This window comes from Rhincodon typus, chromosome 29, assembly GCF_021869965.1.
Source record: "Rhincodon typus isolate 14 chromosome 29, sRhiTyp1.1, whole genome shotgun sequence".
Lineage (NCBI taxonomy): Eukaryota > Metazoa > Chordata > Chondrichthyes > Orectolobiformes > Rhincodontidae > Rhincodon > Rhincodon typus.
In genome coordinates this window covers 25,664,810-25,679,757 of record NC_063360.1, presented here as the reverse complement: position 1 = coordinate 25,679,757, position 14,948 = coordinate 25,664,810, and the positions used below count along the sequence as shown (strand labels likewise).

Genomic DNA, 14,948 nt, shown 5'->3' with positions numbered 1-14,948 from the left:
CCAGGCTTTCAAATATCAAAGAACTCTTACAACAAGAGTGAATCACAATCTTACATAAGTTCAAATTACACCTTGCTATTAAATGGAATACTGTACAAACCTCATACTTTGATGAAACCATTCAAGGACCAACTCATGACCCAGTACAGTGGAATAACACAAGCAATGGGTTAACAGAAGTGGGATGAGTAGAAAAAGAATGAACACTCATGTTTTACCAATTGGAACATGAACATGTAACCTCAGGAGCACTCAAAATCATGAACTGGGTGGAAGGATCATACCCATTCATTACTTATAATGGTTGAGAGATTAGCAAAACATTGCATTTCCAAAATGGAGAAGTTTCTCTTCCTCACCCCATCTGATTAATTTGCACCAGTGTCAAAATTGCTGTTATTTGCAGTCAGGATAGATTAAAACCACACAAATATACAGAAGTTATTTTTCAAATGCACCAAGATTGGCACCAAAATGATGGACTCCTAAATGTGTTGTGACAACATTATCTACATAAGCAAACAGTCGACATACTGCACAAACCAACTGAGAGGTAATAAAGCTTTAGCATGTGAAACAGGGATCCTAGTTTCACAATTAAAAAAGCAAACAGATTTTTCAAAAATGCTCTTTCTCCAATTTTCTGTTCTATTCTCAACATAGGAACAGAAGGCCATTCAGCCTCTTAAGCCTGCTCCACTATTTAATAAGATCATGGCTGATATGCAGCCTAACTCTGTATGCCTGCCTCAAACCCATCTCCCTTGATATCCTTGCTTAATAGAAGATTGTCTCAGATTTAAATCTAAACTGAATCAGCAATCAGCATTTGAGGAAGAGTTCCAAACCCCCTCTACTCTGTGTAGAAGTGCTTTCTAACATCTCTCTTGAATGGCCTAGTCCTAATTCTTAGACTATGTCCCCTCCCTGATTCTAGAGTCTTCGAATGCAGTTGTGCACAAAATTTTAATTCAGACTACTGTCAAGCTTACACCAGCTAGATGTTTAATACTATTGTAAGTACTTACAGACATTGTATTGAGAGAGAATTCACCTCCATTCAAAATTTGAATGACAATCTTAATTCTATTTCTTCATTCTATAACAAAAGAAGTCACTAAGTTAACATTTTCTTATGTCATTTTAATATTAATCCATTAATTAATTCTCTACCCAAGCATAAAATTCTATTTCAGCACAAAGTTTGAATAAGTCAGCAGGAAGCTAATACGTTTTCTATAGTCCTTGTTTTCCAAACATCATTTAGCAAATCCAAAAAAATTCAAGCATAGTATTTCCACAATTGATAAATTTGGGCATATTTACAAGTATAATTCATTATGAATGATTGAACACTAAATGGGTACTTTCCAATTTGAGAGATGAATTAAGAATCAACACAATCTGTTACGTTTCCAAATTATGTGGAGACTGCAGATATTCCAAATCCCAAGAGATCCGCCATTCCACCTTCCTGGAGAAATTAGCGAACCAGAACTGTTATATTTGTCACTGAATTTTTTTCTGCAATTATGGTACTAAATTAAATACAAAGGGCAAAAATAAAATTGGGAGTTGTTGCTTGTGGTATGCTGGGTCCCAGAGTGAAATCAGAGGACCTTGCAAATCCCCAGTTTAGAAATGTACATTGTACAGTATTGAGAATAACTCGTTAGGAAGAACTGGGACATCGATAGAATTGCTGAAAGCACAATTCCTCTTCCTTGCACTTATCAGTTGACCTTATTGCTAAGTTTGGCAAGTTAAGGTCTAGGATATTAAGTAGACATTATCACATCAATAGCCCTTCATTGATCTTTTCAACCAATGGCAACAAGGCAACTTGATCTGGGCGCATTTTACAAAATACAAGGATTGTAGCTCGCTTGAACTGATTTTAAAAATATCAATCTGCACGTTAAGGAGACCAAGGAGGAAATTCACTCAAGTTTATTCCAATTGCACTGCCAGAACATTTATCACAGATCAGCTTAACAAAATGGGAAAGTGGACACTGTACGAGAGCAAAATGAGTTACCTCAAGGCTATGATTATGTCCACTGACGCATTAGCCATAACCAGCTGAAGTTTCTTTGCAGGAGGAACACGTCATTCTTCAATGTCACTACCTTCAGCAAAGCTAGCAAAAATCTTGATATTGTAAAGTATATGAAATCTTTGACAGGCAGGTAATATGGGCTGATATCTTAATTCTGTAACTGTTGCACAAGTTTTGAATATTAAAGGACAAAACAACTAAGTAGGATGCACTTTCAGAAATAGTCTGAGAAGAGGTTTTACTTAAGTGGCTGGTGTAATGACATTTGGGTAGAGAGAAAGAGAGGAAACAGAAGAACTTGCATTCCACACAAATTCTTTAAGAAAAGCTGACTTTGGGGTTGTAACTTAATCACTGACCCAATTCCATTCACAACCAAATTCTAAGATACTGGAATTTCATTTGACCTCTTTGGAATTTACATGGACAGTTAAGTAAATCAGCGATGTTGCAATTCTAGTAAACCAACTTTCCCTACTGAAAGAAGCATGGCAGATTCAACACAAAATTCCATTTTCAAATAATTAGGTATTTACGAAGTAAATATTGACTGCTTGCTGCATCTGTACATTCAGTAATTTATAAAAGAAACTTAAAACTGTGTCTCACCACTTAAATCTTTTGTATTTCTTTTCCTACCAAAGTGGATAATCTCTCATTTTTCCCCACTTTGTACTCCACTTGCCAAATTTTATCCACTTAGCCTCCAAACTTATTAATCCCACTCCCACCTACTTGTATGTCATCTGCAAACTTGGAAATATTACATTTAATCCTCACACTTAAGTAATTGATAAAGATTGAGAACGGCTAGGGCACAGATTCTTGCACACCCATCTAGTCAGTTAGCCAAGCTGAATATTACCCTTGATTCCTGTTTTTTCAATCCATGCCACTATATTCCCCCAAATGGTATGCGCTCTAATTCAGTTTACCAACCTCTTGTGTGGAACATAGTGACAAGCCTTTTAAAATCTAAGTATGCCACATTCATCCATTCTGCAAATTACATACTCAAAACAAAACTCCCCTTTCGTAAGTCCAATGGCATCGCCTAATCCTACTATTATTTTTTAAATTGTCCTGATCTCGCATCATTTATTACAGATTCTAGTGTTTTTCATACAGCTAATATTAACGTAAGTGGACTATTCCACACAACAGAAATTTGAGAAATAATCAATGTTGCCACTCATGAAAGTTACCTCTTTCAACACTGGGATGTAGATTATACATTCCAGAGAATTTATCCACTTCAAGTCCTCATCGCTAATATTTTTTTTAAAAAAAATTAACATCACAGGTCTTCTTTTATACTTGCCAATGATTCTCCAGGTTTCAGGTATTTTCCTCCATGAAGACAGACTTGGAAGTACGGGTTCAGTGTCTCTGCAATTCACTTCTTCCCCCTTATTAATTGGTTTTTTAAAAAAAATACCTATAGAAGCTTTCCTCTCTAGCATATTCTCTCACTGCTCACCCTTAATCTTTTGCTTGGTTTCCCACTGTAGAATCCTAAAAGGCTCCCAACTGTTAGATGCAGCGGTTTTGTCAGCAGCTTTATAGGCCTTTGCCATGCGTTTTCAGAAAATAATCTAAAGATAAATCACTCATCACACAAAGAAGATACTGGCTTGCAGGATCAAGGAAAGGAGATACTGAAAAAGGGAGAAGGTTGGAAGAAAGGAGGAAATCCCTGAACACGGACAGAATCAATGGTAATCCACCTTCCTCCAAAACTACAAATTGAGTCGACCGTTCTTCTCCCACCCTTTTCAAATAGAGTTCAATATTTTAAAATATAGAATATAAAAAAAAACTTAGCAACTTCAAATGTTGAACACTTTACAGAACAGATGTCAAGTCATTTCACTGCATCTTTAAACACACAAAATTGATGCATTACAGAGGTCCAATCAATTGGATTTCTTTTAAAAACGTTGATTCCAGAAGCATTTTTATTAATAGGTAGAAAGTTGTCCAGGAGACACAGCCATTGTGTTCATCTGGCAACCTTCATTACATGCAGCTTAAACAAAATTGTGCTAAGCTATGCAGTTTATGGAGGTTACTTAAATTATAGGTTGAAAATCAGAATTTTCACCACACGTATTCAGTATGAAGACAAGATACAATAATCAGAATGTCACGTGTTCAAATGGAGCATTCAATATCCAATTCCAGTTGCTACATTTTATCCAAGTTGGATGAACTTCAGTAAACAGGGTTCTCTGTAACACTTTATGGTTGATTAAAAGCAACAAGAGATCTTTGGGCAAGGTTCTTTAATCAGTTTCCAAAAAGCCAAGTTTATACAAAAAAATTGTTTCATCCTTGCACGAAATACAGCATGAACAAATGGCCAACTTTACCAGTATATAATTTTTCAAAAACAAACCTCCTACATTAGATTGAAAATGAATGTTTTTCTGTAAATTGTATATTAACAGACTCAAATGCGAAATACTCAAGATCCAGCAGTTTGAACATTCCACTACAAGTTACTTTCTAATGACAAGCAGAATGACTGAATGCTGATTTACCATCAGGAAATCAATCTGCATATAATTGTATTTCAAAATAAGCTTGAAAAAGTCAATACTCTGCAGCATGCACAGCTTTTGTGATCTAGCTCAAATTGGTGTTTATTTTTGTGGCCAGCAGAGGGGAGAGATAAAGAGAAATATCAAAATACTGCAAAAAAAAAAACAAACTGCAGGACTAAGAGCAAAACTGATTGAGGATTTCAACAAGATAAAAGTTAGACCGAGTCTGTTCTTTACAGACCTGAAAGTGAAAACCTTTTAAAATAAATAGGCTGAATAGGTCTTTTTTGACCTAAAAGTAAATGCACATTCAAGTCAGAAGCTATCAGACTGTCAATAATTTTGATAATATTAAAACAGACAAGTTCAGAAGACAACTGCTTTCTGTAGTTCCAAAACTCAAGGGCCAAAAGGAGGATGATCTTGATTCAAGGAGATTGATTATTCATTTGTAGCTGGAGGAGGAGAAGCAGGCACAATGTAAAGAATTTGTAATACATTTTCAATTCAGCTTCTCCACATACTATCAGTTTGTAACAATAGCAACTGATTGGCACACACTTCCCTTCTTTAATACCATTCATTTTAAAGTATAAAATGCATAATGTGCTATTACCAGTAAAGCACAAACTTAAATAGATTCAAAACAAGCAACTGGGTAGGCAGCTCAAGATTCCAATTCCAAATTAGGGTTCTATTTCAACTGACAAGATTTTATGTTTGCCGAAACATTGGATGAACATTTCATTCCAAGTTCTTTTTTATGTGGGGTTACAGATCAAAAAGTCAAAACGGGTGAAAGGAGGTAAAGAAAGCAAGCTAGCACCCACCTCTTAATACTTGATAGAGGGCCACAATGGTACTAAGCCAATTTCCACAACCAAGATAATTTCCTTTCATTACAGTGAAGTTGTAGACAGAAATGTATGTAGACAGAAACTGAGATACCAAGAGAAACATCAAAGCTGAATGATCTCCAATAGTGTTGCTTACAGAAAAACAGGGCGAAGAAAATGCCTTTTACAGCTCATTAGCGATGCCATAGGTTAAGTATGGATAATCTAGAGCTTCTGGACCTTGGTCTAGTTGTAGAGGTGTTAGTGCCGCAGCAATAACAATGCCCGTATAAAAAAAAAGTTTGCAACATGCTTTGCTGTTTATATACAGGTAGTTCATTGATAGGACTGGTAGACCCATTCCTAAAGCACCATGAAACATAATGCAGAAAAGATTTCACAGAAGTCATTTTCCTCTCCCTTCAAATTACTGCTGACTGAAGAGCACATGATAAACATTGTAGGAGTTTCAGCCACTAATGGCTGAAGATGTGGTCTCAAATGTAATTCACAAGAAAATAATGCTTTAATTCTGTCATCTAGACAAGCAATACGTTCATAATAATTTCTTCAGCCCCAGAGGACAGTTGAAAACTAAAATTGCATGTAAATTTCAAGCTGAGCCGAGACAATTTTCTGAACTTGTGCTATTTAGCTTACAAAGTGCAGGAAGATTATTCTAGGCAAGTGAGCCAAGCATTTTTTCCCTTGCAAATAGGAGTGCTCCATTTAGCCAGTTGTTAGAATTGAACTTAAATGACCAAATAGAAAACAAGATAATGGAAAATTTAAATCCATAAAATCCCAATTATCAAATCTACATTTTAGATTTCACATTTTGAATCTAAAGTAAGTCTGTTGAGTCAATCCGTTACATAATCACAAGCTCATTATAAACATTTTATTCAAAAGACTGAAGTCTTACTATTTAGACATGAAATTTTTATAAAATAGGTGTATGAATGAAAAGTTCTGAAAATGAAATATTGCTGTATAAAACTAAATTACAATAACATGAAATACAATTCAAAACAAATCCAACTGTTGCTCACACCAGCTGAATTGACATCTCTTCCTCATTTAATCCACTATAGCCTTTTAGAAATAGTGTCCTTTCTCTCCATCTTGGCTTCCATTTCCAATTTAGAGGAAAGAATACAGTTCAAAAATATTGTCATTAGCAGGAGAGGTTGAGCCAGAGCTTTTCAGCTGCTTAAATCTCAAAGTCTCATGAATTGACTGTTGTGGTAATCAAAATCCCCAGAGTAAAACATGCCCAAAGACCAGACGTTGAATATAGCGTTATCTTACAGGATAATTCTTTGCCCCCACCCCCAAAATAAAACTAACTGCTATATTTTAATTTCAATACTGAATTTTATCAACCTGTTTTATCACTCACTGGTATAAAGGCTTACAGTAAACTTGCTGTACTTAAACTGAAGTTCATGTCAAGACATTATTACTGCAGTTAAAATTCAAAACTGTAAGCACGTGAAAAAGGGACCTACAACTCCAGATTTGCCCACTTACTTCCAAGTAAGACTTTATGAAAGCTTGAACTTCATTATACAGAAAACTACACAATGGCTTTACGAGCAATCTCAAATGACAGTTGGCATAATTTTTTCCAATAGGATATAATGCTCAATGTCCTACAAAAGATGAGGCTCCTAGACTGATGAACAATGATTTTTTAAAAAAAAATACATGATTAAATGGGTCAGTTACATGGCAAACTATCTTAAGCTTAATGATTTTCCACCTTCCAGTACCCATGCACGTACTTACCATAACTGTCATAATCATCTCGGTATGACCTTCCAACTGAGCTGTTATAGCCATAGCTGCTAGAATTTTGACTCCTGAAATAAGAATAAGGAATTTACCAAAATGTATTACAAAACAGACCTACCGAAAAGTGGCAAAGCAATATATTTACCTATTATAGTAGTCATTTCCGTAACTGCTTCGCCCACTTCTGTCACCATCTATTGAAAGATTCAGCAAGTTAGCCTTTAGGAGTGTTGAAGCAGGTTGAAAGTAGTAATTTAGCATCTTACTCATTTGAAAATCTTCTTACTATACACATGATTTAATATAGCTCTTAATGGTGGGTGAAACAACACTGACCCGCGATATGCTTATCTCCCAGACTTTCCCTCCACTGTACAGAATGTATTGTACTCTAATGTACACTGTACATTAGGGACAGCATGGTGGCACAATGGTTAGCACTGTTGCCTCACAGTACCAGGGACGTGGGTTTGATTCCTCGGCCAACTTTCTGTTTAGAGTTTGCACATTCGCCATGTGTCTGCATGGGTTTCCTCCCATAGTCCAAAGATGTGCAGGTCAGAGTTGGCTATGCTAAATTGCCCATAGTGTCTAGAGTGGGAAATACAGGGACTGGGTGGGGGTAGGGACTAGGTGGGATGCTCTTTATAGGGTCAGTGTGGACACAATGGGCCAAATGGCCTACTTCCACACTGTAGGGATTCTATGAATACCATTAGCAATTATTATTACATTCATAAGTCAGCAAAACCAGTTTCCACCATTATAGATCACCTCTGTAAAATCCACGGTTGCTTCTCCCGCCACGGAATCCATAACCTCGCGACTGCCCACTTTGATAATTCCTAGATCGTCCTCCAGAGCCTTTTCCTGCCTGGTCTACTCGAATTTGTCGACCATCAACGGACTGAAAGTGAGAAAAGAAACAAACAGACGAATCGTCATAGTTGAGTGGTACTGATTATTTAGACCGATTATAAATTGCAATACTTAAGTTTGTTTTAATGTTGAACTCAAAATGAAGTTCTTTTACTCAAGTAAATCTGTTTCTTAATCTAAGCAGAGAGTGATAGAAGAAATTTATAATCAAATGTAAACCAAAAGATATCCCAAGTGGCTTGAGACACTATTCATTAAGTTACCCAAGAAAACTAAAGTAACTGCATGCAAACATTTCAAATACAAGTTTAATAAACAAGTCAACTCATCCTATCATGATTTCCGAAAACAGCTGAAAAAGATACAACACATTTGAAGCACAAACAAAAACACAAATTTCTGGAAAAGCTCAGCGGGTCCGGCAGCTTCTATGAAGAGAAATCAAAGTTAACATTTTGGGTCCAGTGACCCTTTTTCAGAACCTACTAAAGAGTCACCTGAAACATTAATTCTGATTTCTCTGCACAGATGCCGCCAAACCTGTTGAGCTTTTCCAGAAGATTGTTTTTGTTTCTGATTTCCAGCATCCGCAGTTCTTTTAGCTTTACATTTAAAGCAGAAATTGGTTTAATGCAATCTGGATGTTGACTTGTAACATGAACAAGAGAGAGAGAATATTTAAGCAAGTAAAATTTTCACCACAATCTATAAAGTAATTCAAAGGCAATTACGCAAACTTCAGAGACTAAGGATCTCTGTTGCCAGAAGGTAGGACACTAAAATAATTTAATATCTGGGTGGCAAATAAAGATGAGGAAGGGGAGTGTAGGCAGCAGCAGCAGTCCACGCAGGAAACACCTTGCAGTTTTAAAGGTTAACATGGCTCAAAGTGTTATGCAGCATCCCAAGTTCAGTCTTTGGGAGCAATGTCAAGTTCTAGACAAGCTAGGGACAGTTCATCCCAATTGCGACTGCACACTTGAGCCTATCCCTTTCCGAGTCTGATGCGTGGTGTTTGGTCTTAGTATAGGCTTTGGATAAATCTCCATGTTTACTATCAATGTTACATTTCAGGAACACTCCTGCAACTTTTGGTGATAAACGTCAAATTTTTTTTCAAATGCCTAGATCCCGAGAGGAGGGCTCTGAACAGCTGAGTAGGTTCACAGTGCCAGGCCACATGTAGTGAGGAAACGGTGTATCATATTTAGTTAACGCTGTCTTCATTTGCAGCATCTATTTAGTTGAAAGGACCACTTCCGACATATGGCATTCCAAGCTGAGAGCAATAGCAGCCCTGTTGGTGGCCCTACTTGATGACCTGACCAAGGCGGCCATTAATAGGTCTAGGCAGCAGATTTGGAGGTAGGTCGTAGTGCCCAACTTCAGCCCCTCTTCTGTGGTTACATCCACACTCGGGTTTCTAGGATGAGGGAGCATACAGAGTCTACCAGCATGGCATAGATGTTGCAGTGGATATGTCACCCATCATCCCCAGAAATGTTTTATTCCAGTACAAGTTTGTTAACATTTTCAGCTTTTGTGTTAGTTGGCCCACTGGAGGCTAAGCTGTTATTGCTTACTTGAGGAAGAGTAGAAAATGGACTATCAGATGTTTCAAGTGAAGGGGGGGAATACATTAGTGCATTGCATATCCAAAATGGTTCAATCCATACATAATAAACACTCACAGAATCAGATTTATTTTCAGGTATTAAAAAGTTTGCAGAGAGAACAAACTTATAGGACTTGAAGAATCAGAGACCCTACAAGATATCACAGATCAAGTAATGTTGAAGTTTGGAACTTGGATCGAGTATGAACATCAAAAAGACAAATGCAGTAAGTGGATGGTGTCATACTAGATTTTGTAAATAACTGTTTATTTAGCAGAAGTAATAGGCAAACACAAGACAGCCAGTAGTGACTTTTATGAAGGGTGCATTAACAAGAAAACTCAAGCTTATAACAAGACATGTGCCTTCTATCAATTTTCTTGTATGCTTAAACCTGGACAATAAGTAAATATCTGTAGGGTAAAGAATAAAAATTAAATACATAGTCCATTAGATAACTAGTGAGGCATTTGAAATTCCAAGAGGAAAACATGCAAAGAATTGACATCCAGAAAGGTCAGTCTTTTGATGATAGCCAAGAGATATCGTCTGCTGGGTGATGCGTGCACACACGCGCACAGGAGTCAACATAGGCAGAGTTGGATTACAAATGTCACCATAGTTGCAAATAAGTTAGTGGATGTGCAAGGATTGTGCAAGATAGATGAGCTTGGCATACCAGGTGTACCAACAAGCAGCAGAGAACAATCTGCAAACATCAGGCTAGCCAAACTGTAGATAATTAGCCCACCAGTCTAACTTAGATTTTCAACCAGTAACAAAGCAAAGAAACCAAGTTAATTTAAAGCCATTAACACTTACAGTACAAGAGGCTCTCTCATTATTTAAGCATACCCCAAATGAAAAGCTTCATTTATTTGAAGAAATGACTACTATCTAACCTTCTAAAAAAAAAGCCTCATCTAGAAATGTATACCTTTCCATTCATGGCCAAGGCATCTCTTGCATCATCAGGATTTTCAAAAGTAACAAAACCAAATCCTCTGGATTTCTGTGTCTCTTTATCTTTGATCACAAGGACTAAAAATGGGCAAGAAAGACAAAAGCATCAGAATTACATATGCAGGTTAAAAATACATTCAGCCAGTACTTTTAAAAACTAGAAATGCAATTTAAAGGACCGAGTCTCAGGCAAGACTTGCGAACTGATCATTCAGAGTCAGAAACCATTTTCAGAAACAAACTTGGTGGCCTTCAGCAGGAGCACAAGAATTGTCAGCATTTAGTTTACAGCCAATTCACTACTCTCACCATTTGCTCATTCAAAACCACACCCAACTCCCTTGGAGTCAAGTCTGAATTACAGCACTGCTTCCCATAACAAATCCAATTCCATTTTTTTGTTTCACCCATAACCCTCCATCAATTTTGTAATTTTTTAAACTACCTCCCTTTTCATGATGATATCTAAGCACAATTTCAGGCTCCTGAAAATGCAACTACATCCCTGATATCCCATATGAAAATTTACTTAGCCAGTCCACCAGCCTAAAACATACATTTGGTTCCTTGTAGCACAACACATTGAATTTGAAATGAATGACACAATCCTTTGGATCTTCACTATTTAACTACCTCTATTTGTTCTACGTTCTTTGATATCTCATCTGAACACTTGTCTACAGACTTGCAAAAATATCGTCAGAAAACGCATCTCTTCAAGCATGTTCTGCCTCCCCTTCTAATATTGCTTCTCTTTTCCGTTCTGCTCCATCCCCCACAAAAGCCCCATCTAAAGCACTCTTAACTAGGTTCTACAGCATAAACAAGTCACTATTTTTCAGTTTTTAAAATTCATTCACACGATGTGGGCATCGTTGTCAGCTAGGCTAGCATTTACTGTCCATCAATTACCCAGAAGGGAGTTAAGTGTCAACCACATTACTGTGGATCTGAGCCCCATGTAGGCCACACCAGGTAAGGATGACAGTTTCCTTCCCTAAAGGATATTAATAAACCAGATGGGTTTTCTCGACAGTAGATGATGGCTTCATGATTACCATTACTCTTAATTCCAGACTTTTTACTAATTCAAATTTCACTATTTGGCCATGGCAGGATTCAAACCCAGGCACCAAACATTAGCTGGGTCCCTGGATTAATAATCTAGCAATAATACCACTAGACCATTTCCTACCTTAAATGTTTAATAAATTGAGAACACAGTCAAAGAGTACTCTAGGCATCTGACTAACTGCAATAGCTCTCAAGGAACTTTAAGCTAGACCCCAAAGTCCACTCCTGACTGACCTAGTAAACTCACTTCCTTTTTCAAAAAAACTTGGGATAGGAAGAAAACCATCTTCGACTGGATGAAAGTCGCAAAGGGGGAATTCAGATCCACAACCTCCTTCCTCAAAGACAATTATAACTGTTGGGTATCAATCCGAAATAACCGATTTTGGCACATGATTCCTCAATAGTGTCTACTTCTTCAAAGAAATTGAAATAGTTAACATCTCATCTTTTAAAATGCTGACAATCTTGTTGCCTCAGCACATTCAATGTTTCATACTCTTGTGCTTTTACCAACAAAACAGTCCATTTTGACAGTTCTATGATGGTCATCCCTCCTTCAACACTTCATTATTTTAGATAATATACCAAATACTGTCAACCAGTGGCAAAACTTTGAGAAATGGCCACATTAAAATTGCTTCAATCGAACATACCGTACACACAAGCGACTTACCATCACGAACTTCTCCGTACTTGGAAAATAACTGCTCCAGTGATTGCTCGTCTGTGTCAAAGTTGAGTCCACCAACAAAAAGTTTTCCTTCATCAGACATGGTGCTTTGAGAAAACACAGACCACGTAAGACTACAAAAATTATAATCTGAATAAAAAATACTGATTAAACTGTAATTTGCAAGGGAGAATCTCTGAAAGTTAATTTAATTGGAATGGGTCTTTTTTTCCTTTTAAAAGTTACTTTGGCAGGCCTGCTACAGGAAAGATATTGTTAAACTTGAAAGGGTTCAGACAATATTTACAAGGATGCTGCTGGAATTGGAAGGTTTCAGCTGTCGGGAAAGACTGAATAGGCTGGGACTTTAATTCCCTGGAGTGTCAGAGGCAGAGGGGTGACCTTACAGAGGTTTATAAAATATTGGAACGGGGTGGGGGGGGGGGGGTTCGGATAGGGTAAATAGCCAAGGTCTTTCTCCGAGGGTAGAGGCATCAAAAACTAGAGGGCATAGGTTTAAGGTAAGAGAAGAAAAGATTTAAAAGGGACCTAAGGGGCAACTTTTTCACACAAAGGATGACAGTGTTCAGGACAAGTTCCAGAGGTGGTGGATAGAATTGCAACATTTAAAAGGCATTTTAATAGGAAGGGTTTAGAGGGATTTGGGGCAAATGCTGGCAATGGGACTAAGGTCAGCTTCAGAGATCTGGTCAGCTCAGACGAGTTTGACCAAAGGGTCTGTTTCCATGCTGCATAACTCTGACTCTGATAGTCTCATCTCAATGCATTTAAATTTTTCCAGAAATGGGAGACATTAAATATTGGTAATGTTTCCAACTCCTGCAATTACTGTTGTAGTGGAAGGCCTATTGTAACATTTTTAAGAGACATACCAGTTTTTGCAATTAGCACAGCAGCAGAGTCAATTTTTGAAATTACCATGGCATTTATGAGGTGAGAAATTTCCAAAACACCATCAGCAAAGCAGTTCATGTCTCTCAGGGGGCAAAATGAAAACAGATGACTTGAGGTAGATCACTTTCACAAGCCAGTTTAATTTCAGAAAGATAAGAGATTTAAACTAAAAGAAAAATGCCTCTAAGAGGCTGTAGTTTGCAGATTTAATGATTTTGAATGTTTTAAATGGCAGCTGGGACAGGACCAAAAAGAGAGTATAAATGTTATTTACGTAACGATCAATTTAAAGGGAAATATTACTCAGCTAAAAAAAGGCAGGCGAATAGATTATACGTTTTATTACCATAGAAAAGTGGAAGTTACAACACATTAATAGTTCATATTAGTGAATTGCTACAATATGGAGCGCTCACATACAACGCCCACACTCAAACAGGAATTAGTTAATAAATGGTTCCAGAACCTCCCCCTCAAATGACGGAAGTTATTTCAGAATGTTCAAGAGATGGGAAAGTCCTCACGTCGTAAAAAGAAAGGTTGATCCGTATTTTTGGGAGACATTTTTGTGTAATCGGTGGGGTGGGAAGAAAAGGAGGGGAGCAGACAGAGTTTCCAACTGCGCCATAGAAGATGGAGACGGCTGAACATACCGCGAGAGCGGCGAGTCTTCAAGGAGCTGGAGGCGGCCCCGCCCGCGGCCGCCATTTTACCACCTCACCGCCATTTACACCCTCACCCCGGGGGAAATAAACTATTCGGAAAAACATAAGCCGAAACCAGACACTGCCTGGCTCCCCACCCGCAGCGGCGTTAAAACACCAGCTTTTGAAAAGGCTATTCACCTTCCGCCTCTTTTTTTTAAAAAAAAACTTCACCTCACGAGATGGGGCCCTGGCCTCTCAGAATACAAATATTTAACCAGCTCATGTTATCACTAAAGTCCTCCGGCAACACCTCACCGTCCTCTGCTTCCATCGAAGCACCTTAGGCGGTAACTTCACTCACCGTATATTGTCGACAAACGGCACACGAAGTCTTTTATTTTCCCGCTACGCCCTGCTTCTCACTCACCGCGAACCGAACAAGAAGACGGGTGGAGGGAGGAAGAGAAAAAAAACCACACTATTTCCTCAAAAGTGCGCAGGCGCAGCGTATTGACTTCCGAGCCTCTCGTCGTGATCGGACACAAACTCTCGACAGTGCGCATGCGCGACGCATTGATTTTTCCACCCTCTCCCTGTGACCAGGCCCGAACGCTCGGCAGTGCGCAGGCGTGGCAGACGGACGTTTTTTGAAATGAACCGTCATTTCTGTGCCCGATCTATTTTGGGGCTGCAGTGCGCAGGCGCAGTGAGGTTTTCTGTCAGGATTGTTTTCCCTGGTACCAGCAAAGCCCCTGGAAATATTCAACATGTCATTGCAGCATCTGTCAAAAGAACAAAATCAAGAGATAGTAGGAACTGCAGATGCTGGAGAATCTGAGATAACAAGGTGTAGAGCTGGATGAACACAGCAGGCCAAGCAGCACCATAGGAGCAGGAAGGCTGACGTTTCGGGCCTAGACCCTTCTTCAGAAATGATTTCTGA

General features: G+C 38.2%; 2 protein-coding genes across 10 annotated transcripts in view; both read right to left on the bottom strand.

Moving 5' to 3' along the window:
• The window catches only part of LOC109914216 (cold-inducible RNA-binding protein), a 25,758-nt gene extending 18,479 nt beyond the window's left edge, over positions 1-7,279 (bottom strand). For 6 of the 8 annotated variants that reach the window (XM_048614081.1, XM_048614086.1, XM_048614088.1 and 3 more), the window contains exons 1-2: positions 7,233-7,279; positions 1,029-1,099 (exon numbers count right to left, since the gene is read on the bottom strand). The gene's annotated coding sequence lies outside the window, so the exon portion shown is untranslated. Of the gene's footprint in view, positions 1-1,028; positions 1,100-2,038; positions 3,895-7,232 lie in introns of those variants that run through there. The other 2 variants (XM_048614083.1, XM_048614082.1) reach the window with 2 other exon arrangements.
• On the bottom strand, positions 1,047-14,539 carry LOC109922880 (cold-inducible RNA-binding protein-like). 2 transcript variants are annotated; one of them, XM_020522912.2, is made up of 7 exons: positions 14,367-14,501; positions 12,447-12,550; positions 10,671-10,774; positions 8,013-8,145; positions 7,384-7,432; positions 7,233-7,306; positions 1,047-1,099 (listed from the first exon to the last, which is right to left on the bottom strand). In XM_020522912.2, exons 2-7 carry the CDS (start codon positions 12,544-12,546, stop codon positions 1,095-1,097), a joined length of 465 nt encoding a protein of 154 aa, XP_020378501.1. In that variant the 5' UTR covers positions 12,547-12,550; positions 14,367-14,501; the 3' UTR covers positions 1,047-1,094. The 2 variants fall into 2 exon arrangements, with proteins under 2 accessions (XP_020378501.1, XP_020378500.1); XM_020522911.2 differs by lacking the exon at positions 1,047-1,099 and adding an exon at positions 4,330-5,060 and having other exon boundaries at positions 14,367-14,539.
• Between the last annotated feature and the right edge of the window lie 409 nt (positions 14,540-14,948).

What these genes read in the sequence shown, in the direction of transcription:
- LOC109922880 (XM_020522911.2), bottom strand. Translation starts at nt 12,546, where the DNA reads ATGTCTGATGAAGGAAAACTTTTTGTTGGTGGACTCAACTTTGACACA. An exon ending in GTACGGAGAAGTTCGTGATG is followed by an intron (nt 10,775 to 12,446) that starts GTAAGTCGCTTG and finishes GCCCATTTTTAG; the next exon opens with TCCTTGTGATCAAAGATAAA. An exon ending in CCTTGGCCATGAATGGAAAG is followed by an intron (nt 8,146 to 10,670) that starts GTATACATTTCT and finishes TCTCACTTTCAG; the next exon opens with TCCGTTGATGGTCGACAAAT.